The sequence below is a fragment of the Canis lupus genome, chromosome 7 (genome assembly GCF_003254725.2).
Source record: "Canis lupus dingo isolate Sandy chromosome 7, ASM325472v2, whole genome shotgun sequence".
NCBI lineage: Eukaryota > Metazoa > Chordata > Mammalia > Carnivora > Canidae > Canis > Canis lupus.
The window spans coordinates 31,120,770-31,146,244 of record NC_064249.1 but is presented as its reverse complement, the minus strand read 5'-3'; the positions used below and the strand labels follow the sequence as shown (position 1 = coordinate 31,146,244).

The window sequence follows — 25,475 nt, the reverse complement described above, 5'->3', positions numbered from 1 at the left end:
ACACTTTAAAATAGCTTTAAATCAAAGAAGGCAAGTGCCTCATTCCCACTTGGTCCCAAGGAAGAAACATGAGATATTCCCCACATGGGATCCACAAAAGTCTGCCCTGAAAAGATAATATGGGAAGATCTAAAACTTGAAAAACATACAGAAAAACTTATCACTTCTAAATAAATAACTCCTAATATACTTGAATTTTATTTGCCAAAAGTGAATTCATACATGCCTCTTTAAGACTACACCTCATGGGTGGCTCAGAGGTTGAGGTCTGCCTTCAGCTCAGGACGTGATCCCAGAGATCCAGAATCAATTGAGCTCAATTGCATTGAGCTCCCTGCATGGACGCTGCTTCTGCCTATGTCTCTGCCTCTCTGTGTGTGTCTCTCATGAATAAATAAATAAAATCTTTAAAAAAAAAGAAAAAGAAACAAAAAGTCTATACCTCATGAACAATGTGAAGAACACCTCTAATACCTTGAATCCTGGAAAGTTAGTACCAGAGGTAGTTCCTTGGATGTGTGCCACTAGATGGCGTGTCAGGCTAACCCACTGCTCTTCTCTAGAGTTGGGCTTGCCGGCTACCTCTAAGCCTCCTGCCATATTTGGTGAGTCATCTCAGACCACCTAACAAGTTTTCAGGAAATGCTTAAAACTAAATTCAGCCGAAAGTCTTTCACCTAAATGGTGTGATGAGTATTATTAGGATGTATCGTCAAGATTTTTCAGAACCTTTCTGAAACCTAGTTAAGCCTGGTTCTTTATTTCTTAAATTGAATGAATATAAAAATATGATTTTTACATTAAACAAATGGGAATCAATAGGTGCAAACATAAAATATTTTTTCTCCACAACTGTCTAATTTTGATCCAGCCCATGGGTCTAGTTCTTCCTTGCTTCTTGAATAAAATCTGGATCCATAATGTTTTTGGTCACTTTTGATTGGTAAATGGACTTCAGTTTGCTTTTAACCCCCCAAATTATTAAAATAGGGACTCATTATAAAATAATCAAACTGTGAACAATATGTAAAGTTAAAGCTTTTTGTTCTCTTTTATCTTAGGCTCATTTTATTTGTATTTATTTATTTTTAAAGATTTTATTTATTTATTCATGAGAGACACAGAGAGAGGCAAAGACACAAGCAGAGGGAGAAGCAGACTCCATGCAGGGAGTCTGATGTGGGACTCGATCCCAGGACTCCGGGACCATGCCCTGAGCCAAAGGCAGATGCTCAACTGCTGAGCCATCCAGGCATCCCTCTTAGGCTCATTTTAGTCTAGAAGCTTGCTTAGAAAGAAATTCATGTACTTTCTAGATTTATCTCACTTAGCACTTCCATTCCCTCTTCACTCAATTACTCATTTCTCTCGGACCCTCCAGAGTTACCATGTATACGTAGAGTCATTATGGAGAGAAGGAAGACAGGTAAGGAGCAAGAAAGGTCGTTCTTCACTGGTATCCATACAGTATGGCACTCTACCAAACATAATTTAAAAACTACAAAATGTATAAGGAAATAAGAAACCATAAGTGAGAGTTAACAGAACTAATGAACTTCAAAAACCTATAAAGATTGCAGAAAGAATAACTGGGTATAAAGTATAAAATTAGTACACTTAACATAGTCAAAGAAATAAGAGGGAATTGTCTACAAGATTAAGGAGCAGGGGGCAGCCTGGGTGGCTCAGTGGTTTAGCACAGCCTTAAACCCAGGGCCTGATCCTGGAATCCCAGGATCGAGTCCTGCGTCGGGCTCCCTGTGTGGAGCCTGCTTCTCCCTCTGCCTGTGTCTCTGCCTCTCTCTCTCTCTCTCTCTCTCTGTGTCTCATGAATAAATAAAATCTTTAAAAAAAAAAAAAAGATTAAGGAGCAGGACAGTATCAACAATGACCATGAAAATTTGAAAAGAACTAAAGTGAACTTTTAGAAATGAAAAATTTTGAATTGAAATTAAAACTCAAAGAAGATTAGAGCCACTTGAAGAGAAAAATAGTGAACTAGAAGATAAACTTGACGGAATTACCCAGAATACAGCACAGAAAGACAAAGAGATGAAAAAGACAAAAGACAGATTAAGCAATATGGAGGATAGTATAAAAAGGCCTAACATACATTTAGCTGGAATCATCAAAAGAGAGCTTAAAGAGAAGACATACTTGACATATTAATAAGTAAGAGTTTACCATCATTAATGGAAAATCCAACCCACAGATTCAGGGAGCACAACAAATCCCAATCTGAATAAAAAAAGAAATCAACACCATGTTAATTAAACCAAAGAACACAAGAGACAAAAAGAAAATCTTAAAAACAGCCAGAGAAACAAGACAGATACAAAGGAAGGATAATTAGATTGGTAACTGACTTACAAGCAACAGCAAAAGTCAGAAGAGATTAGACTAATATCTTCAGTGTGCCAAAGGAAAATAACTATTAGTCTAAAGTTGCATACTCGGTAAAATTATCTTTCAAGAACAAGAATGATGTAAAGCCTTTGTTTTAGATAAACAAAAATGGACACAGCATCCTACCAGAAGACCACTACTAGAGAAAACTTACTTCAGAAAGAAGGGAAAAGATTTCAAAAGAAGATCTGAAATGCAGAAAGAAAAGATGTGTGGAGAAAACATGTAGAAATATAAATCAATATTGTATTTTTTCTAGACAATATTTTATAAAGCTGAAAAGGCAAGATAAAGTGAAAACAATGGACAAAATCAAAAGTCCAGAGGAGGTAGTCAGAGTTAAATTGCTTCGGAGTCTATCTTCAAGTGAACATTTTTAAGGTAACTACTAACAGAATTGAATCCATATGCTTCCAGCAAGGATAGGCTTTCTATTCAACCAGAACTCTAAAATCTAGGACTCCCTTGGTAGGGTCTCTCTCATAAGAAAGGATTAGTATGTCCCCAAGGTAGTTATCCTTTCTTTTGCTAACAAAGATTTTTCAGATCTCTTTGGAACTTCAAATGTCCTCCCACAAATAGCTTCCTTCCTCCCCCATTTCTAGCAGGCAGATCCTTGTGCCCATCGTGAAAATGAGCTAGGTACCATCACCTTGCCCACCGTCTTTCCTACTGCTCATACTCTCCTGAATGTTAGTCTGTGGAGAGCAGCGAGAATGGCACTAGAATCTATCTGGGCCATACATAGCATATGAAAGTCTGTGAAAACAGATGCCTGGGTGGCTCGGTGGTTGAGAGTCTACCTTCAGCTCAGGGCGTGATCCTGGGATCCTGGGATTGAGTCCTGTGTCAGGATCCCTGCAGGGAGCCTGCTTCTCCCTCCACCTGTGTCTCTCTTTAAATAAATAAATAAATAAATAAATAAATAAATAAATAAATAAATAAAATATTATTTTTAAAAGTCTGTGAAAACGTATTTATGCTCTGTTAGTACTTGCCTCCCCTACAATCCCACTGTATTTAACCCTCTAATACAGTATTTAAAACAATCAGAGGCAGTTGTGTATGATTTTTTTTCCCCCTGCTGAGGTCATTTAATGTCAGATCAGATTAAACATAGTTGTGTTAATTAGGAGCTCTTGGTAACAAATGTAGGTGAAATGCTTTATTTAGAGTAAAACATTACAAGCAAAATCACTTTATATGTTTGACACTGAAAAAATCATGGGCAACAGTGATACAACATTTTAGTTTTGATGCCACAGACAAGGCACAAAATAACTGGGCAGGTAACTCTCAAGCAACAGATTTCTGACCCCTTGTCCTGTTTTTCCTTCTATTCCCCTCTTGTATATTCCCAAAAGGAAAATTCTCATGGGATAGTGTCTGATAGCTTTGTTAATAAGCTGGCTTTTCCTTAAAGCCAAGGTAAGAGCGAAGTTATTTGTGTCTCTCTTGGTTTTTCCGGAAGAGATGGGTCGGGTCACATGGGCTTGTGTCCAGCCCCAGGAAGAAACTCTAACAAAGCTTCTGTTAGAGCTGCATCGTCTCCTTCTACATCTAGTCCCTCCTAGCTCTGCCTAAAATCCCCAAATGCAGTGGAGGTGCCAGATAGTTCACTTCTAAGCAGGTTGCCCCCAAGCCCTAGAATTCTGAGTTTAGATGAATTTGTAGTTTGGCTCAGAAGTTCCTCTTCAAGAAGGAATCTGAAGTATATTTTTGTCCAAGCCTTTTCTCCTCACAGCACAGCTAATGAAACCAGAAACCATCCTTGAGGGAAGCTGGCTCTCGTGCAGAGCCGCAGTGGAGGAGTGGGGTGGGCAGCATGAAGCAGCCCTCACTGCCAGCCTTCACAGCCTCCCCGCTGCTGGCCGTGTGTGGGTGAGCACGGGGGCCAGGACTCTGCACCAGGTGCAGACCAGTCAGATACCAGTCCTGGGGGGGTTGCAGGATCGTCTGGGAAGAACCCTACACAGACAGAGGGAGGAGGGTGTTGGGAGGATCAAAGGCTATAATGCCTGTGAAAGTGCTCTGTAAACAGTGATATACCATAAAAATAACACAAATACATTAGTATTAAACTTATCACCCTCAGGCAGTGCCAAAACTCGGGATACTGCTTAAAACAGCACAACATTATCTCCGTTCTCACTCTGATAGTAAAACTCCTTACTTAAAGCTCCACAGATCAGCGTTCCAGGTGACTAGGAGGTAGGATCCTGGCAGGAAAAAAACAAAAAACAAAAAAACTAGGCACTCTTCCTCTAGGACTTTAAGTACCCAGGGTACTATTTTGGTGAATTTGGATCTCTACATCCTGTAAGTCAGTTTTGAACTCTAGCAAGATTCTGGCAGCATCTAATCTGATTTTATTATTCTTGCCCACCCCACTTTGGGTCTTAAGGTGGAAGGGGGAGTTGACCAGCCAGGCTGATAATTTGAATGCTTCAAAAAATGATTTGCCATTTCCCTTTTCCATTTCCTTCTATTCATGATCTAAGTTTTGCTCAGAATAACATTAAGGGAATGAGAAAATTACCTATAATTCTTGTTGTCAGATCTAAGATTGTCACAACAGATCACTATTCTAGGATTAGAAACATCTAGAACCGGCTCTTGGGGAGTGTTCCTAGTTTCCCTCTCTGCCTCACACAGTTCTCCTGCCTCTGGACGCTGGCAAGCCCATCCCCATCATCACAGCCAGACTGCTGGGGGCTTCACCACTGCCTGCCCCAAGGGAGTAAGAAGACGTCTGAACCCACCTAATCAATCTCCAAGGAAGGGCCCAACAATACATTTTCAACAGCAATCAAGTCATTTGTAGTTTAGGCAATCTGGGGAAACACTAATCCAGCAGAAAGGATCAGGCTTGAAATCTAAAAGCCTAATTAGATTTGTAACTTCACTAATGGCAATGCTGGTTTATTTCTTCACCTTTAAAGAAAAGGGGGGTTGGATTACAATAGTACCTGCAACTTCAGCTTCTCTCAAACGCTCCCCAAAGTCTAGTCAGATGACCTATATGACGTCTTTCAGATTATTTAGAAATACTTAGACATGTGGCTAGGTGTTTTCAGCATGGAGTGCCTCGGGCTACAGTGGCAGCCCCTTTCTACCCCCAGTCCCATGCCAGGTGCAGAAGTGAGGATCATGTGAAGCGAGATGAGACGCCCATTATCTGTGCCAGACTTTCTGTGTGTTACGGAGGGTGGCCAGCAGCACTCACGGCTGCAGAACTGAGGCCCTGGTCAAGCAGAGGCAGAGCGCCCCTGTGAACATGCTTGCATGGAACAGCTGACATGTATCATCAGGTCCATGGCAAATGTCCCCAGCTTCCTAGTGAATCTATGTATCGCCTAAAGAAGCTGTTCTGCGGGATACCTCCAGCCACCTGCATCCACTTTCCCGACGACATATCCCTGACTCAGCTGTGACTCACAAGCAAACAGCAGCTCCTGCCATCATCCCACTGGGCCTTCTGCGTTGTACCCCTCTCCATCCTAATTCACCTCTTTCAATCAGATTTTTTAATACTGGTTTGCAGAACACTGAGCTTATCTTTAAAATACAATGGACTGACACACACACACACACACACACACATTTAAATATCAAAATATACCCATTTAAATTTAAAAACTTTAATTCTCTGGGTTTGTTGTAATTTATCCATAGCAGTATTTCACATTATATGCATAAAACCTCCTACTTCTTTCCTGGGCATGTCTTATTTCCCCTTTTCAATTGCAGGGTCCCAATGGACAGAGATCATCTCTTACACAGGACTTATTTTGTACCCCCAATAAAGCCTAGGAAGGAAGCTAATATGTATAAGCCCTTCCTGTGTGGGAAACGCTACTCGGGGAAGAAACAAGAAGACCCACTGAGAAAAGCCACGGTGCTGAGAATGGCCAGCTTTGCCTTTGCTTGTCTAGCCCGTCTTGTCTCTATCCACATACCCAGAAACAACAGTGTTCTCTCTCCGGGGAGTGATTTATGCAGCCCTACAGAGGACAACCTGGTCCTATATCCCCAGGTTATTTCAGGAGCCTGTTATCTTCATGGTTTTGATTGCATTGTCTGTCCATCGTTTTTGCTGTCTTTGGGATTGCAGGTTTCCAATTTTAATAATTCTTTCCCATGACTCCTCTAACTTTCTCCAAAATCCTACATGCCCTCGGCTAACAAAAGCAATATGTCTGGTCTCTGCAGCTGGTGCTATGGGGCTCTTTGGTGGAGAGAAGCCTGACACAGTGCTCAGTGTGAAGAGAGAATAGCCTCTGAAGCTACCCAATATTCTCCAGAATTGCCTGAGCAAGTTAAAATCCAAAGCTGGTGACTAAGAAATGACGATGTTTAATCATACTTTCCATCTGAACTGGGGCCCAAACAGACTAGACCTAGCTCTCAGAGGCCAGGGACACCAGCAAGTCTAAGATTCAGCACCAGGGTTATGGCTTGTGTCTTCCTGCCCTTGGAAGTGCCAGCACTGGGCTGAACTGTCCCTGGTTCCTCTTAGGCCAAAGCCACTGCAAAGTCCTTTGGTAGGCCAAGTCTCCTCCAAGCATGAGTTGATATCAACTCATCCTTCTGATCCTCACCAGCCACTTCTTTATTTCATTGCAAACGTAGGACTGTTTTAGAAGTGCCATGAAGTAAATGGATACCAGTGGAATGGTGCTCTGAGAATAGAGCCCAGCTCCAGTCAGGTGGTTCTGGAGACCAAGGAGATGTTGAACAAGAAGCCTTCATAGGTTGCCCATGGACTAAAAAATAGAAAATTGACCAGTACTGGGAGGCCAAGCATCACTGTCCTGCGTTGATTTGATCCAACCATGTGTCCCACCATAATGGTGTGGGATGAAAAGCTCTGGCAAACGTTTGCCAAAGGAAGTGGAGACTGTGATAACACCTAAGGTTAGATGGAGTCAGGGAGTAAGGGCTGAACATCCAGACAAGAAGAAACGGTCAGCTTTTCCTTGAAGAGAAACAGACATTTAAAGGGTGCACCAACTTCTCATGCCTTGAGTAGGAATCAGCAGTTTGGGCTGGGCTCAGCTAGGCAGTTCTTTTGTCAGTCTTGGCTGGGTCACGCCTGTGTTTGCAATCAGCTGAGACTTGACAGACTGTCAGGGTGTAAGGGCTATTGGGCCTTTTTTCCTCATCATGCAGTGGGGATAGCCAGAGAATTTTTCAAGTCTCTGCTTGTGTTACATTTGTTTTGGGCCACTGGTCAAATCAAATCACACAGCCAATCCCAGATTCGAGGGGTAGAGAAACAGACTGCACCTCTTGATGAGAAGGGAAGTAGTTGTGGCCATTTTTTGCAATCTATACAAATTACAAAATCCAGAGATATCTAGCTTTGGGATTTAGGTAAAATCTATCATTTTGGCAAGAGTGGGAATAGGAAGTGCTCCTCCTTCCTAAGAGCAATATCACTCATTTCCCAAAGCATCTAGAGCAGCAGCCTAGTGAGGCAGAGATACGTGCTCCACACATCTCTGGTGTCCTGGAATAACAGAGCTGGAATGGCAGAAACAACTCATGGTAAATGAAGTACTAAACCAGAGAAGACTGAGTAGAGTTTGTGGGGAACATGGCCCGCATTCAGAACATAATGAAATCATATATTCTTTTTCTCTTCAATTCTTTTTCATCATTCTTTATTTTAGGTTACTGTTTCTCCTTTTTTCCCCTTCCTCTTTGCTTTTATATGTGTATTTTAAGCTTTATTAAAAGGCACCTGATGACAATTGAATCAGAGTGCAGAGGGAGGGGGGCTCCATGGGTGGCACCAACCTGTGGAAAATCCAGGGGAAGGAAGGATGAGGAGAGCCCTTAATGTCCAAGACTCATATGTCACTGTGCACAGAGGAAAGAAAAAAAAGCAGTTTGTGTTCTCAGAATGGAAAAAGAAATACCACTTATACAGCTTTTCAAAAAGGTATACTCTCAAAAAAAAAAAAAAAAAAAAAGTATACTCTCTTTTGTCTTGTTCCAGCCACTCAAGAACTGTCATTCAGAACAGCAAACTGAAGTCATTTCTCTGATTGTCCAGCAGGTCACTGTCACTGAACTCACCAAAGGCCTTCTGATTTGTGCGTAACAATAGTCATTGACTAGTGACTGGGAGGAAATGGGGATAAAAGGTATATTTTGCCCAAAGCTATCTTCCGTTGTCAGTACAAGGCCTTCTTCTAACAGTACTATTAAGTTCTTCTGTCTCTAAGCACAGCACAGAAGGTATAGAAGAACATACTGTAGGCAGAGGCATTTTCGAGGGATTAGCAGTCCGGAGCTAACTCCCTTTCAGAATTGGAAAAGGAATCCTGGTTCGGCTAAGGAAGAACATCAGGCAGGATGAACTCAGTGAGTGAGACACTCCATGTGTGGGAATGTTCTCACACGTAGTCATCTTCCTAAGTTTCTCATACTAGTTAGATATACACTGAGGTTTGGAATCAGCCTCCCTGAAAGGCTGCCCCCCACCCCTTGCCAAAGCAAAGATCAGCAAATCTTCCAAGGTGGTGGCCAGAGAAGGTCCCTGGCGGGCCTGCTGGCTCTTGGATCTGTGTCTTGTCCCGGTAGTCCACTTCTGATTTCTAGTCACCCAGAGAGATGTCTTGAAAACAAACATCAGACCACAAGGGACATCCTGGTTGGAAAGTCACTCTGGAAAAGAGCAGAATGGGCACAGCATTAAACTACACAATGGTTAAAGAAACCCAACATAAGAGGTGGTTCCTTGGGCAGAGTCCACAACCTGTTCAGAGTCTGGCACCCCCAGACTCGGGGCATTTTATCAAACTTGTGGTCATTATTCCTAAGCCTCAGTTCCTGCTGAAGCCAACATACATGTGACAGAACTTAGCTCTACAGCCAGAGAATGGCTTCCCAATCCCTTAGGGCTAACCACAATGTTCATAACACACAACAGCTAGTGCAGATGGTGTGTCATCAACCCAACGGAACCACAAAGTTCACTCCTGCTCATGGTACTTCATACGTCATCTCATTTTTCTCTTTAAAGAACAACAACCAAGAAAAGTTAATTATTTTGGAGGGATTAATAATCATGTCAAAATTTCTTTCCATTCACATTCTCTCCCCATACCTCACACTAAAGAAAATGTCCACCTTGAATTATGAAACACAAAATGGCAGAAGAGGCAGAGGACCTGGAGGAGGGAGCATGAGCACTGGGGCTTGCAGAGGGGCCCCCAGAGCACAAGGGGCAGAGGCTCTTTGGCAACCCAGAGGAGACATCTGTGACCGTCCCCCAGCCTTCCTCTGAAGTCCAGGGCTCACATTTAGGGGCTGAGGGATGGACTGGGCTGCTCTTGGCATTTACAGAGAAAGCAATAAAAACCTATGTAAGGCCAATTACAAAAAGAGGCAATTAACTGGGCAGGGACCAAAAGGTTTCCCTCACACAGAGCACAATTTTCAGTTTCCATTCAACAAAATGTCAAAGGAGGAAAGAAGTGAGCTGTCCTTCAAAAATAGCAGCAGCTACTAACCTTCTCTGGGATGTGAAGGCTTTGGGAATTTTATGCAAGTCATAAACCCTCGCGGTACGGGGTGGGGGACCTGGGAGGAATGCGCACACAGGCGCGCACAGAACACGCACACGCGTCTCCGAAGTCCACCTAAAGGATTGCCTCGAATCCCCGATGCTGCACGCTTGCAGCCGGTCTTAAGCATCTGAGACTCCACATCCACACGCCGCTTATTTCTGCTCTGGGCGAGTGTGCGGGGCCCCAGGCTTCCGGACATGAGCTGGTCCCGGGCAGGGCGCAGCAGCGCGAGGCCCCCGCAAGCCAGCCCAGCGTCCCGGCTCCCCACGGTCCCTACCGCGCCTGCGCGCTCCGTCCCGCGCCCCCGCGGCCCCCGCCCCCCCCCGCGGCCCCCTCCCCCCCCCGCCCCCCCCACGGGCAGCGGCGGGCCCGGCCTCACGGGCTTCTTGCTGGGCTCCTTCTTCCGCTTCTTCTCCGAGTTGCTGTGATACGGCAGGTCGCGGCCGCGGTAGGACGGGCCCCGGCTCAGCTCGCGCTCGCTGTAGGGCGGCAGCGCGTCGTCGGCGGAGTCGTCGTCGTCGTCGTCGTCGTCGTCCTGCGGCGCGGCCGCCTTGTAGGTGGCGGGCGGCGACCAGGCGTAGTAGGAGGCGCTGCGGCGGCCGAGCTGCGCGCTCAGCCGGGACGGCGTCTCGAGGCTGCCGCCGCGGCTGGCGCCCTCGGGCCGGGCCTGGCGCTCCAGGCCGCCGGCGCGGGGCGCGTGCTCGTACTTGGGCGCGGTGCCCGGCGTGCGGCTCACCAGGCGCGGCAGCGGCGCGTCGTCGGGCCGCCGGCGCGGGGGGCTGGGGGCCCAGGCGCGGCCCGCGTCGCCCAGCGGCTCCCGGCTGCGGCTGCGGCCGTAGTAGCCCTCGGGCGAGCCGTCCTGGAAGAAGCCCCCGAGCGCGCGCGCCTCCGGGCGCTCGAAGCGGCCGCCGCCCCGCGCCTCGTGGCTGTCGCCGTCGGCCCTGCGGGAGCGCGCCCCGTACGAGTCGGCGAAGGCGGCCAGTTCGTCCATGGAGACGGCCGGCACCCCGGCGGCGAAGTTCTTCCGGGACAGCATCTCGGACTTGGAGCGCTGCTGGCTGCGGGCAGAGGGCACAGGAGCCGGCGGTCAGCGCGCCCGGGCCCGAACCTGTAACCCGGACCCGCGCACCTGCCGGGGCGGGGAGCCCGGGGGAGCCGCGCGCGCGCCCCGCGCCCCTGGCCCCGGGCTGAGCAGCCTCCCGGGCCCCCGGCCCCAGGCTGAGCAGCCTCCCGGCCCCTGGCCCCTGGCCCCTGGCCCCGGGCTGAGCAGCCTCCCGGCCCCCGGCCCCTGGCTCCAGGCTGAGCAGCCTCCTGGCTCCCAGCGCCTGGCTAATCAGGGACCCCTCTGACGCTCTCAGACACAAGAAGGAGGGCGACCGCGGCTCTCTCCTGAATTTGTGCTAAGGATCAAAACGCAGCGGTGATTTGTATGGTGCCAAAGCACACCGCGGGGCCCTCTGATCATTGTTATGGGACTTCTGGTTGACAAGCACCTGTCCCACTTCTGGCACCTTCGAAACCAGCGTGGGTGGTGTGGCTTGTGATACAAACAGTCCTGGCCCAAGGATTCCGTGTAATATCTGCTGATAGACGGAGAAGCCTTTTCCTCCCTCAGAGCCCGCGGCCAAGTTCCCTCTGCAAGTTCCCTGCAGTTGGTAAGTCTAAGAAAAAGGCAATGTCTACTGTCCTTCAAGATGAAGGACAGGTGAGTGGTAACGGTGCTATTCAGTGGGAAGCAGCCATACAAAACAAGGTGCACATCTTGGCCTCCCACGTTCACTGGCCAGGTGACTCTAGGTAAGTTCCTTCACATCTGTACATTTCAGTTTCCCCAACTTAAAACGGAGCCGTTAACAGTACCGCCTTGTAGACTTATGAGAATCAAACACAGCAGTATAAGGGGTCTGGCATTTTACTTTTCACAAAGGAGCGATCAAAAATGATTGAGGGGCACCTGGGTGGCTCAGTTGGTGAAGCATCTTGCTCCCTTGGTTTTGGCCCAGGTCATCATCTCATGGGTGCTGAGATCTATCCTGATGCCAGGAGTCTGCTTAAAGATTCTCTCCCTCTGCCCCTCCCCTCACCAGTCGTTCTGCTGTGCGCACGCATGCTCTCTCTCTCAAATAAATAAACCTTTAAAAAAAAAAAGTGATGGAGATGATACATGGAAATTTTCAGAGGTTACAGGATAAGATTTTATGAGAAGTGCAAGGAAATGTTAATAAGGTTCCTTAAGGACCGTAGAGTAGCCATTTCAAATGTACTTGAATGACTATTACTTCACATGGTGTCACAGGTGTTCCCTTGCTTAATCGACATGAGAAGGGGATGTTCAATACGCCAAAGAGAGGTGTGGCAGGAAAACCTGAATGGGGGACAGAGATGCTATTGGGAACTGACAGTCTCAGAGCCACCTTGCCTTCCAGCTCCCACCCCTTGCATCAAGCGCCAGAGCTGCAGCACTGGCACAGCCATCTTCACCTGTACCTGAAGCTCTCCCGGTCCTCTTTGTTATATTCCATGGCTGAGGGCCCCCGGCTTGCCCCACTGCTGCCTCCCATGACACCCGACCAGTAGTCAGGATTGCTCTCCAAGTCCCCGGACACAGGGAACTGCTTGCTTCTCATCTGGTGGTAGGCCTGGCGGAAATTGCTGTCTTCCTCATGCAGAGAGCTGAGTTCAGAGATGGTGTTGTTATCTGCAGGGACAAAACCAGGCATGATAGACCTTTCTACATATCAGGATGGGAGCTCTGTTAAGGGCTGAGACCAAGGCTCTGGGGAAACACCCTCCCGAAGGCCTCAATCCTGTCCATGTTTGGTTGTAGGCCTGAACTAAGCTCAGCAGGAACTGGCTCCATCCAGAAGCCCCCTTGCTTATAGAGAAGAAGACTTCCTACATGCTCTGATCTTAGAAGAGGAAAACAATTGTTTCTGTTCCACCTAAGGCACGTTTCCAAGAAGTTGGGCTTTTTGCAGCTGGTTTCCTCCTAGGGCATCATCATCCTTGTTCCAGTGTTTTTCTTCTTCTTGTATACTTCTGTGAAAGCCATGATGATCCCGGGCATGTTGACCCAAAATGGGCAAAAAAGAGAGAGAAGCTACAGTTCACAAAATCTTCCTTGCTTTTGGCCGAATCCCAAGATGGGTCTTTGGAACCAGAATAGCCCCATGCTTCAGAGGAACCCATTCCAGCCTCCCCCAACTGTGCCCTTCAGCACAGAACATAGTCCACAGGCTCAAGAGGACTGCATACCTAGTATCCAATCATCCCCTTTCTGTATGCTCATCCAGGAATGTGGACTACCCTTCTCAATTGGTACCAAGTCCATTTCCAGGGTCTATAAAGACTTCTTTGCCTCCTCAAAGAGTAATCCAGGTGTATGTGGCCATGGGTAACTAGGACAGCTATGTTGAGGTATGAGGAAAAAAGGGAGGTTGGCTGCACTATGGCCTGTTGGCTCCACTTGTACTTTTCCTAAACAACTGTAAGGGACAGAGTGGGGGTAGGGGGTTCATAGTTTTCTCATTTCCTAAAGTGGCCTAAGTAGCATTTTGCAAAAGCACTTGTGAACAAGGCCAGAATCACAGTCTAAAAGAAAAAAAAAAAAAAACCCAACTATTTATTTATAGAACTTTGAAATGGATTGAATTTCATTTTACTTAAAAAACACAGCTAGTGAATCTATTTGTAATGCAACTGGATCCATTTGTTTTCTAAAATCCTTTGATTAGAACTTAAAATATTATCAAAATCAATATTTACAAAGTATCAGGACTGGCTATTGAGCAAAAGGTAAGCCAACATAGGATGTGGGCAGCAAAAATATGTGTCTTGGGTTCCCCTCAACTTCTCTTTTCCTATCCCCAACAGTTCTTGGTGGAACAGAGAATTTTGCTGACTCCCACCCATAAAGAAAAGGAATGCCCTGCCCCTGCCTCCTCCCCCCTGGATAAACACAGCCTCCTTGTCCTGTTTTACCAGGTCTGGGCTTACTGCAGATTCATTTTGGTCATGTAATCAGTTGGTTTTGAATTATGATCGAATTTTTAAACCTTTTCATCCTTCTAAGGAGAATGGAGTAGTCAGTGACTATTTGAAAGGAAAATAACTCAGATACTACTGATTAATAAAATCTAGAACCTCCCTTTTCTCATGTTCCCAGAGAATTCTAATCTCCTGAGAACAGTAAAGAACTTTAAAACACATCAAACGAAACTATTGAAAAATCACATTGTGGGCTCAGAACTTTCCTTAAACTTCAGCGAATAATGGATCTTTTCCATTTCTCCACATACTGAGGGCTACCTCAGTGTCACCATTCATAGTGACGGGCTGTCTAGGTTGTATACTGCTCTAACATTTCTGCCACATTGAACTTAAACATCAACATCCCTGCTTCACAAACACCTGAAAATGTAATTCTAGGACAGAATAAGCAAACTTTTTCCATAAAGGGCCAGATGTTAAGTATTTTAGGCTTTGTAAGCCATACTGTTACAATTACTCAACTCTGTCATGGTAGTGTGAAAGCAGTCACAGACAGTATGTAAGTGAACTGGCATGGTTCTGCTCCAATACAAACTATTTCTAAAAACTGGAGGTGGAACATATTTGCCCTGGGAGCTATAGTCTGCAAGATCACTGCACCAGTTTCTGGACTAAAAATATCCCAAGAGCAACCCCCTACTTAAAAGACACAAGGAAAGTGAGGCTCTTATGGCTAGCAAATTCACAAACCTGAAATTCCCAGTTCTTACAGATTCAAAACCATGAGATCCATTTTACAATGAGATCCTCAAGACTGTCCCACATCCATGATCCACCCCAGGGTTTATTCTGCTCTTCAGAAATAGAACCTCTCAAAGCCAAGTGAACTGTATTCCTACTTCATCTCTATGCAATTATTGTCATGTCAACCTGCAGGCTCCAGGAGATCTTGGTTCTAGTTTTGGCACTGAGGTACCAGCACTGGGTACTTTCCCTCTTTGCTTCCTTTCCTCCTCTGTAAGATGAGGGAGGTGGCTTCAACCATCTCAGTCTCTTCAGCTCTAACATACTAAAGTCCTAGGAGATAGAAGGCTGTGATCTCTGAACAGGAACAGCTGCTACAGCCATGGAGCCATCCATTTGCTCAAAAATTTATTGTGTAAAGAGCCCAGGACTGGGAGTCAGACAAGCTGGATTCTAATCCTGGTCCAGTCACTTCAACCCTTTGGGTTTCTGTTTCCCCAGCTGTACACTGCAGATTGATCTTGGCCATCTCTAAGGTCCCCTGGGATGCTAAGATGCCATTACCTTAGGACCAGCCAGTCCCTGGAGACCACTGTAATCCAGTTGGCCAGGAGACATCACCTTAGTCAGGATCGATCCTTTACTTTTAACCTCAGTTTTTAACTCTTTCTCGGAGCTGAGAGATCCACAGATTTCCTCCCCAGGTCCCTTCTCCTTGGTCGCCGTTTCTGTCCCCTTACAGGGCTCCATGACAACACATTACAACTAACTCGTCAAGTGCAGTGACATCTGCATTCCTGACATTCCAATCTGGAGATGGTCTTTTTATAGTCGGGGCGGTGGGAGGATGCAGCGATGGATGCGGCTCAGACAGGATGAATTTAGCATTGCAAACTGGGAGGAATATGTTGTCCTTAATCTGAATAAAGCGCCTCTAGTCTGGGACTGTTTCCCCAACAATTCCACCAAGTCTCTCCTTGCTTCCAAGGCAAGCAGGGTTCAAAGAGAGAGACACAGTGACCTCACTGCCATGCCTGCCAGCACCGCCCAATAATTAGCCCGTCCAGGTCAGACCTGCCCTGTGCTCTCTCTCATCATACATGGTAATTTGGAATCCACCCCCAAATAATCAGCTGTGCCAGCTGCAGGGTGTCCAAGGGCTGTGGGTGAGTTAAGGTTGGGGCCTTGCCACCTACAAACTCAGTAATTTAAAAGTCCTTTTGACAAAAGGGGCACCTCTTTGCTAGCCCATCAATCTCTGCTGCTGGGAATCTCAGAGGAACACAGGCTTCTTCTTTGTAGATTCATTTGGCCAACTTATTCTTCTACTTCATCTAGGCCTCCATGTAGCAAGTCGGCAGCTGGACCGTTCAAGGGTAGGAGTTTTCATGTTGGAAAAAACTCACCTTTTTAGTCACTATTTTGAGTATATTTTAAAGAGAGTAGTAGGGAAAGACTCTCTGAATAAAACTTTTCCAACCCCAGGATTGCATAGGCCCAGCAATGCTGACTGCTCCACAGAGAGAGAAACAACATAAACCAAGGTGGTCCACCAGAAGCCCTGTTTCTCCTTTCTGTGGACTTAGAGCTACTTTCTTCAGGATATCACCAGCATCCCTGCTAGTTCAAAGTCCTGGGAGCTCAGGGCTGCCCAAGTTTGCTAACCCTCAAATCCCCTTTAGCTGTGAACTCCTGCATGATGCACAGATCACAAAGAAGTAACTGATGCTCACATCTGCCTCTCATCCTTCTGGCTGGATCAAACTGAGCCAGCTCCTTCTCGACGTAGTAGAGGACCTTCATGGAGTCTCTCTCTTTGTCAGCTTGAATCCGGTAACCTTTGCGAACTGTTGAGAAAGGGCAGGAGAGGGAGCTGAAAAAAGCAGGAGAGGGCCTCCACTTACTTTACCAAGTAAAACACTTGGCTCCTGCTTATAACAATTCTTTTTGAAATCACCAGAAATAATCATTTACGTTTATACTTAATTGGAACCATACCTGAGATCCCTTTTATCAGATGGTGCCCCTGGAATGGAGGAACAGCAGGTAAACAACAAAATTCTATTACAGTATAGTTTGGGTCATTTTTTACCTTCTGCTTCCTATCCTCTGACCTCCTGTAGCTCCACGTAAAGCTCAGAGATGTATACTTACACTAAAAAAAGACAATTTTCTAGACCGAGGACACAGATCACTCTATACCATCTGAGGATCACATCTCTACTTGGTGGGAGCACATGTAAATAAAACAGACACCCAAACATCAGGGACCTTGATGAAGGTAGCCTAAAAGCCTCTAGTTTCATGGGAGACGATGTAAAAACTCCGTAACAGGGTGGTGCATAAGAGCCAACATGATTGACAATAAGACACATTAGTGCAAAATATGTGGATTGCTAATTATGGTTCCATTTTATTTCTTCGACATTTTCCTTTTAGGAGAGGGAATACCATACTCTAGACATGATTAATTCAACCTGCTGCTATGTGGTTACAAGCAGGTGTTGTTTGGGGGGCTTAATAAAAACATTAATTTTTATTAATTTTGTTAATAAAAAACAAAGCATGAGAGATATACCACCTCCAGTGTTCCCATCACTCATAGTCTCAGGAGCAAAGCCTGTTTAAGCCCCACATCACTTAGTATCAGTCAAGTCCAATACCAGCCTCAAGGGTGATCAGACACAGGCAAGTGTCATCTTTACAAATAAGAGAAACAAGAGAGAGAAAGAACGAATGGCACGGGAACAGGACCACAGTGGTGAGAGACAACACTCATTGGGTACTGTAAATGTGCTAGGTACTGTGCTAAATGCTTTACGTGGACATTTGTTCCTCAAAAGCCCTACTGAAGTTAGTATTAGCCTCATTTTATGGTTGTGAAAACTTTGGCTCACAGAGGTTTCATAACCTGCTCAAGAATAACTGGCAGCACTGGGGCTAGAACTATGTACCTTGATAGAAACCTCTCTGGAGCCCAGAAGTAGAGGTAGTAAGGAGAGACAGAAGAGGAAGACAAGGAAGCCCAGAGTAGGAAACGCTCGTAGGTGTGCCACGGCTGGTATGATCAGTCCTATCTTCGGGCCAGTCAGGACTATACAATGGGATGGAAGCAAGTAACCCAAATCCCAACATTCTGTTTCCAAAGCAGGGCAAATACCAAAGATACCACACGACTGCATGTGCCTCCAGAGGACATTCTGCTTTCTGCTTTCTAGTCATGTTACCTTGACTGTGGACAGAGCACATGGGAGATTAAAATAGAGTATCCCACAGCACTCTGATCACAGCCCTGGCACTGAAGACTAAAAGAACATCCCCACACCCATTTGCAGGTGCACTGATTTTTCTGTATGAGCACATTCTGAGTTGTTCATATTCACCTCAAATTGTGGAATTACTTAAAAAAAATTAATGAATCTCAGCACACGCTTTTAATCTCAGCACACCTTCTCCTGGGGGGTTAGAGCCCATAATCCTTATGCTGAAGCAATTATTAATAGGAATTATTTTATTTATCAAGCTACACACTCTTCCATCTCTGCAGAGGCGTTTACAGAGTTGTACAGACAGTTCAATTAAAATGCAATTATCCCACAGAACCGCTATGTCTGTTCTGAGGCAGTTATGTCTGATGGATGAAACACAGGGCTAGGAAGTAAGGGATCAGGATTTGTAGGCATGTTGCTGGTTTATTGAGGGACCTCAAATAAATGATGACCTATCAAGGATCCAGTTTTCATGTCTATAAAATGCAACTAATACTTCCCAGCCTTTGTCTTCATAAAAAAGAGAAGACAAATATAGAGAAAAATTTAAAAAGAAAAAAAAGAAGACGACAAAGACCAAATCAATAGATTACTCTGAGTTCTTTATAATTATTAGGGGCAGCTCAAATGGCAACACATCCAGAAAGCTTTCTCTGATTCTCATAGCTAGAAAGTTCTATATCTTCTCTCTCTCTCTCCACCTCATTTCTCTCTTATAAATCATTTACTTTGAACTTTCACTACGACTTTCAATATATGCTACTTTGTTCTAAATTATTTGTATAAATGTCCAATCTTCCCAGAGATACTTGAAGGAAAAGAATTCTTTTTTTTTTTTTTTGAAAAGAATTCTTATTCTAAATCAGTGTAAAGCCAAGGACACTGCTTAGTAGGCACTTAATAGATGTTTGTTTGAGATGAACTGGTGCCAGTCTGGGGATGGTGGTGGAGTTAATGACTTTTTTTGAAAGCAGTATTTTTAGTAGAGTTTCCCCCTCTAGACTGTAAACTTCCTGAGGATAAGGACCAGTTCTCTTTGTCTCTGCATCCCCACCACTTAGCACAGAGCCTAGCACACTGTAGACACTCAAAACATGTGTGTTTGTATGAATGGATGAATGAATGAATGAATGAATGAATGAACAGAAACTAGGAATAGAAACCACATTACAAGGGACTACAAAGTAAGGCAGAAGCAGCCATGTGGTTGGTTTGTTGGAGAGTTTTGACCAGGAAGGGAAGAACTTGAATGGTAGCTTGAGGGAGCAGCAAGTTTTCAGCAAGTTTTGTTGTTATTGTTGATGGTGATTATTTTTAAAATGCTAGGATAAAACTAGCATTTTATAGGCATTAGGGAAAGGGCCTACTCTACCCGACTTATGGCTTTATCTAGGTGCTTTTAATATGTGAAGCACTGTTATGGTACACGTTCAGTCATTCTGAGATAAAGTGGAGGTGGGGGGTGTTCCTTCATGGAACAATGTACTGGCCATCCCCTGGTGGTGAGAGATGGTGGCCACTCTGAGCAACAGCTGGAAACCTCTCAGTTAATTGCAACTTGCACTAGAGCACAGACTGTTTTCTGTGTCGTTATAACAAATTACAGTCCTGATTATGAGACAGATTTGATTACGTATGCACAGGTTATCATGTCCCTGAAAAATTACAGTAACTATTTCCAGCTTCAAAATGAAGATGGTAGGTTTACCTTTCAATACTGGTATTATAAAGGGACTCCACCAGAATAGATATTTTCAGCCTTGACTTCTCAGTCACCCCAGCTAATATCTCCATAAATCTATGTCCCTCTAATTTGCCAAGAAGTATTGATATTTAGACTTTAAAGGGATCATCCACTTGGTTTCAGTAGCTAAAAAACTAGGCAATTCTCCCAGTAAAAGATGTTGGCTTTTGTTTTGCTTTGTTTTGTTTTAATCTGTAATTTGTCTGGAGATCAGAGAACTCTGATGTATGGTGATATTTTAATAAGATGTGTCCTAGACTATGGGCCAAAGTCCAGCACTTTTTTAGAAAATGACTTCTCCCCGCAGGGATGTTTCAGTTTAGGTTGGATGGATGATTTATTTATCTTTTTCAAGTTCTGTCTGGTCCAAGTCCTTTGGTTGGTGTGGCTCTTCATACTTGAGCTCCTCTAATTTATTAGCCTTGCCAACCTTGGTTTTAGTGAAGAGGGAATATTGGGATATTCATTCTGATGCCAAACTGTAACTTCAAAAATTCCTATTGTTAAGGCAGTTGAGTTGATACTTTTGACCCAGTTAACTGAAAATTAACTATTTTTCAGCTAATTTCTCCTTTACAGCTAAAACTAACTTATAAACTTGCAAAAGAAGTCTCTAAGGCAGATACCCATGGATATAGCCTTGTTTTTCCTGTCCTATCTTAATGAGCTAAGTAAGGCTGTTTATGGATGATGGAACAGCTGCCAGATTCCACCCCCAGGGTGATAGCAGCTCAGTTGTGGGAGAAGTGATGCTTAAAATTTGCATATTCTCTGTATACATACAGTAGGCATATATATAGACACACATCCTTATTAGTTTTGAAAATGACATTTCAAAACCCTACTTGCCTACTCAATTCTTTTGTAAGAAGGATGAGTGGGGGCCAGGTAGATGTGAAAATGAATTAGAGCAAAGCAAGAGAAGCTGTAGGAAGCCAAGGTAGGAGACAGTTGCATTAATTAAGGAAGGAGATGATGGTAGCAAGGACTAGGATGGTACAATACCGAGATGGAGGAAAAGTAAACTGATTCAAGGTTATTTTGAGGTATAATCTGAAGGATTTGGTGATGAACCAAATGAGGGAAATGAGGAAGAGATAAGGATGAGGTCCTTGCTTCTGGTCTGGGCTGCTAGGTGGACAATGGTGCCATCCACTGAGATAAGAATTGTAGACGTTGGTTTGAAGTTGAAAAACAGCAGATTAATTCAATTTCCTAGAGTTTAAGCTTGAAATGCCTGTGGGATGTACAGAAGGCAATCTGATATATCGGACTGAGGAGCAGAGGAGGGGTTGGAGACTGGGAGTCATGAGCATGGAGAAGATGAGAAAATGACTGAAGCCACAGAAGTAGGTAAGATTTCCCAGAGAGAGGACCTTAGCCAAAACAGGAACCCCAACATCTGGAGTGTGTCAGAGGAAGGGCAGCCAGCATATAGTGAAATAGGTAGGGAAAATTGCTAAGTAAAGTGTTGAGGAAGGCAAAGAAAGAAGAGTGCAGGAGAGGTGGTAAATGCTTTTGAGAAGTCAAGGGGCTTGAGAATTGAGATGTAGCCATTAGATTTAGCACTAAGGCAATCTTCACAAGCACTGGTTTTTGGAGTAGTGAAAGCTACAGCAAGATGGAAGTAAGGAATTGGTAAAAAGCAGAGGAAATAGAGACATGAAATATTCAAAATGTTGAAGGAGTTTGGCTGTGAAGAGGAGAAAACAGGCAACTAACATCAGAGGACTATGGGGTTTTTGCAAATTATTATATTTTAATGGGAGAGATGTAAGCATGGTTTGAATGCTGAGAGGAAGGAGTCACTAGAGAAGAAAAGGCTGGCGATGACAGGGAAGATTGGATAGACTGTGGATTCTCAATAAAAAGGGAATCTTGACAAAGCTGAAGAGGCTGCATCCAGGGGAGGATAGGACGAGATAGTCTTCTTCTATTGGAACAGAGATCTCAAATGAAGAATGGGAGAAGGAATCAGAATGCCTCTTCTTGTCTCTCACATTTGGTAACCCTGCCTTTTCAACTACCCAGAGGGTTCAAAAGGGCATGTGTACAAATGTAATCTTAAATAAGTCACTGTTGCTAGATGATTACCCTAAAATTGAAGTAGCATATAAATATAAAATAGGACAAATTTACATATTTATTAATCAGCATTTCTTAACATCTCTAACATTCTTTTTAAAAGAAGCTACATGCAACATTGGCTTAAGCCACCTTTGCCTTAAAGGACAAATAGCCAAATGCCATCATTAAGTCTAGCCATGGGACCTTGAGTTCAGAAATGTGTCCACTGGAGGATCATGGAGAACTCCATCCTGACTCTGTGAACCAGATAATGACACCCAGGGCCCGACTAGCTGTGGCCAACATCAGCTGTGCATTCTTCCCTTTTCCCTTGCTAATAGAATGCTGATTTTATTCATTTCTAAGGTGAATAGTGTTCTGAGCTCAGAGATGAGTCTTGATTAATTCAAGCCAATCTGGTAGAGAAATGGGCACAGGACATGGTTCTTACCAATGAAACTGCAAGGAGAAGTCTGTTAGAAGGGGCAGGGGCTTCTGGAAGAGGTTTCCTCACTCTTGAGAAAAGCAACACAAGGAAGAAGCATATCTTTTTCCATCTCTAAGCGCATTTAGTACCTGAAACTATGGGAGTCATGATAGGATCATGAGGAGAGCCAGCCCGGAAGGACAGAGCAAAAGATGGAAAGAACTAAGTCCTACACTGGTACCATCTGAACCAATCAATTAACCAACCCCAGAGCCATCTTTCCTTGGGACTTCTTGCTATGTGAAATAATAAATGTTCCTATTTTTCAAGTCACTTCTTTTGTTTTTAAAAAAGATTTATTTATGGGGTCCCTGGGTGGCGCAGCAGTTTAGCGCCTGCCTTCAGCCCAGGGCGCGATCCTGGAGTCCTGGGATCGAGTCCCACATCAGGCTCCCTGCATGGAGCCTGCTTCTCCCTCTGCCTGTGTCTGTCTGTCTGTCTGTCTCTCTCTCTCTCTCTCTGTGTCTCTCATGAATGAATAAATACAATCTTAAAAAAAAAAAAAGAAAAAATTAAAAAAAAAAAAGATTTATTTATTTATTTTGAGAGAGAGAGAGAGCAGGGCAGAGGGGCAGAGGCAGAGAGGGAAAGAGAATCTCAAGCAGACTCTCCCCACCCTGCTGAGGGCAGAGCCTGACACGGGGCTCGATCTCACCACCCTAAGATCATGACCTGAGCCAAAATCAAGAGTTGGATGCACAACTGACTGAGCTACCCAGGCACTCCCAAGCCACTTTTTTTTCTTTTTAAAGATTTTATTTATTTATTCATAGAGACAGAGAGAGAGAGAGAGAGAGAGAGAGAGGGGCAGAGACACAGGCAGAGGGAGAAGCAGGCTCCCCGCAGGGAGCCAGACGTGGGACTCGATCCCAGGTCTCCAGGATCACACCCCGGGCTGCAGGTGGCACTAAACCGCTGCGCCACTGGGGCTGCCCCCAAGCCACTTCTAATTACAGTTGGTTAGTATGGCAGGATGGGGCCAAAATGATTGAACTGCAACAAGCAGGAACTAGAAAAAGGTTTAAATCAGTAGAGAGGAAGTACTTATCATCCTATGAATAAGAATTATTAAGAATTATTTCATTATGAGAATCCATTTCTTAAAAAGTAAGAAGGAACGGGTTCTGGTGGGAAGGAAGGATAAAAAGACTGGAAAAAAGGGGAAGCTGCAAATAAAATATGAGACAAGTTCCATTAATGTCCCTTGGCCCACTCCATCCTTGGAGAAATATACAGTATTGTCTTTATCTCTCTAATTCCCTGTATGTCCTTGATCATTAACTTTTACTTCTCAGTCTGTGACTCATTCCCAGGCTCAAACGTCAGAATTCTACTAATAGTTCCAGGGAGAGAAAAAACCTCACAAATACCAATTACCACTGAGGATATCCACTCCTTCCACGGTCAAGCACTGACAGTTCAATCGTGGGCCAGATACTCTTCCCTTCTCCCACCACAGGAAGCCAGGATACCTCCAGGGGAGAAATGTCTGTTTTACCAACCCTACTGGCTCATCCACACCTAGGGATTTAAAAATCACCTCCTGCATATACTTCACACACATCTAACCTTTACTACCCTGTTCAAATGCCTCCAGGGAAGCTAATTTTAATGCCCCTCCACCCCTCTACTCCTCTGCCCCTGCCAATAACCATGAATTCATCATTCCCTAAATAACATGGCTAATCCCCATCCAAATAAACCCTTCTTACCAATTACTTAATTCTATGATGTGCATCACTGGGCAACTTGGGCTCTTCCTGAAGCCTCCCTTTCCTTCATTCCCTAAAGTCACAATTTTGAAGTATCTCTCAGATTTACCTAATCATTTCAATTCCCATGGCCTCTATCATGACCCAAGTGCTCTCATCCCCCCTTAATGCCTTCAATCACATCTCAGCTTGGGATCTCTGATCCCACTCTCTTCCATTACCACTCACCTTGGCAGCATGTCACCTCTTCAAGAACTCAGGAACCTTCCTGCAATGGCTCCCGCTCACTTATGGCACCAAACCCTGGGCTCTCCTGGATGGGTTTCAAGGCCTTCTCTAATCTGGATGAGGCTCCACCAAAGCCCTCCACTTTCTTCCAGTCAGCCACGATGGAGACTGTCAAACACACACACACCCTGTTCTTCCAGCTTCAGGCTTCCACAGTGTGTCCATCCTGGGGGGTAATCAGCACCTCCCTCTCTGCTCTCCTAGTCCTTTGTCTCTTCTAAGGCCCAGCTCAATTTCACCACTTCCCTGAACACTCTTAACGCTCCGGCTCTTTCTCCTTTGAACTCCTAGCACCATACTCTTTGCAGTATCTAACTGTCCTGATAAAAGTACATTCTCCCTCCCTGGATGGACCCTACTGCTTTCTGCAGAAACCCCATCCTATACATCTTAATGTCCCTTACAGTACCTGTTACACTCCTGAACACTAGGTGGGGAGGAGATAACTATTTATTAATTGGATGATCAACATTCAAGGTGTACCTTGCCTCTTTTCCTTATCATTTTAGTTATTGAGGAGCCTGGGAAGAAAGCAAAGACAGCTACACCCTGCAGTCCTTTGGAAAGCCTGCACTCCAGATGACATCTGATACAGCTGGAGGGATCCCATTTCTGGAATGGAGATCATTGTTTTCCAAAGAAGAATCACGGAGCTGATGGTTCTTATCAGTAAGGAACCAGAGCAGAAGCCAGAGAGGAGCATGGGGCAGGGCAGTCTGGAACTACATTTACCACTGTGGCTTCCTCCAGTGGAGTCACTTGGTGCCAGGGGAGGTGGATGCGGCTTGTCCATCAGCATGCCAGATGAGGGGGCTCCTCCCAAGGGGACAGAGGGGATGGAGTAAGGGCCGGGGACACCGGAGACAGAGGGAGGGTACCCGGCCTTTGCTGCTTTCCCTGCTTCATACACTGTGGAGGGAGATGAAGAGCAAAAGAGATTATATTATCATCCCACCCTCCACAACCCTCACACCAAAACTGCCTGAGGATTCGCTCAAGGGAGCTCCCGGGTGTGTCCCTGTGTGTACGTGTGCTCTCCTAGACCTGAATTGATTCATCAGAACCATTCTACCCCACTTCCTTGGACTCCTCCAGCTCCACCAAAAGTGAATGACATAAGGAATTACAGTGTTTAGTACCTGGCAACTGAGTAATTAAGCAGTACTAGGAGCTGTCACAGCAGCCTCC

The 25,475-nt window shown here is 45.0% G+C and overlaps 1 protein-coding gene across 4 annotated transcripts in view; it reads right to left on the bottom strand.

Moving 5' to 3' along the window:
* Window positions 1-6,031: 6,031 nt before the first annotated feature.
* ILDR2 (immunoglobulin like domain containing receptor 2) overlaps window positions 6,032-25,475 on the bottom strand; it is a 58,031-nt gene continuing 38,587 nt past the window's right edge. For all 4 annotated transcript variants that reach the window (XM_025430490.3, XM_025430492.3, XM_049112358.1 and 1 more), the window contains exons 6-10: window positions 25,020-25,196; window positions 16,454-16,567; window positions 12,468-12,684; window positions 10,366-11,044; window positions 6,032-9,081 (exon numbers count right to left, since the gene is read on the bottom strand). In XM_025430490.3, the coding sequence (XP_025286275.1) occupies window positions 9,046-9,081; window positions 10,366-11,044; window positions 12,468-12,684; window positions 16,454-16,567; window positions 25,020-25,196 (1,223 nt within the window). In that variant the 3' untranslated portion in view covers window positions 6,032-9,045. The remainder of the gene's footprint in view (window positions 9,082-10,365; window positions 11,045-12,467; window positions 12,685-16,453; window positions 16,568-25,019; window positions 25,197-25,475) is intronic.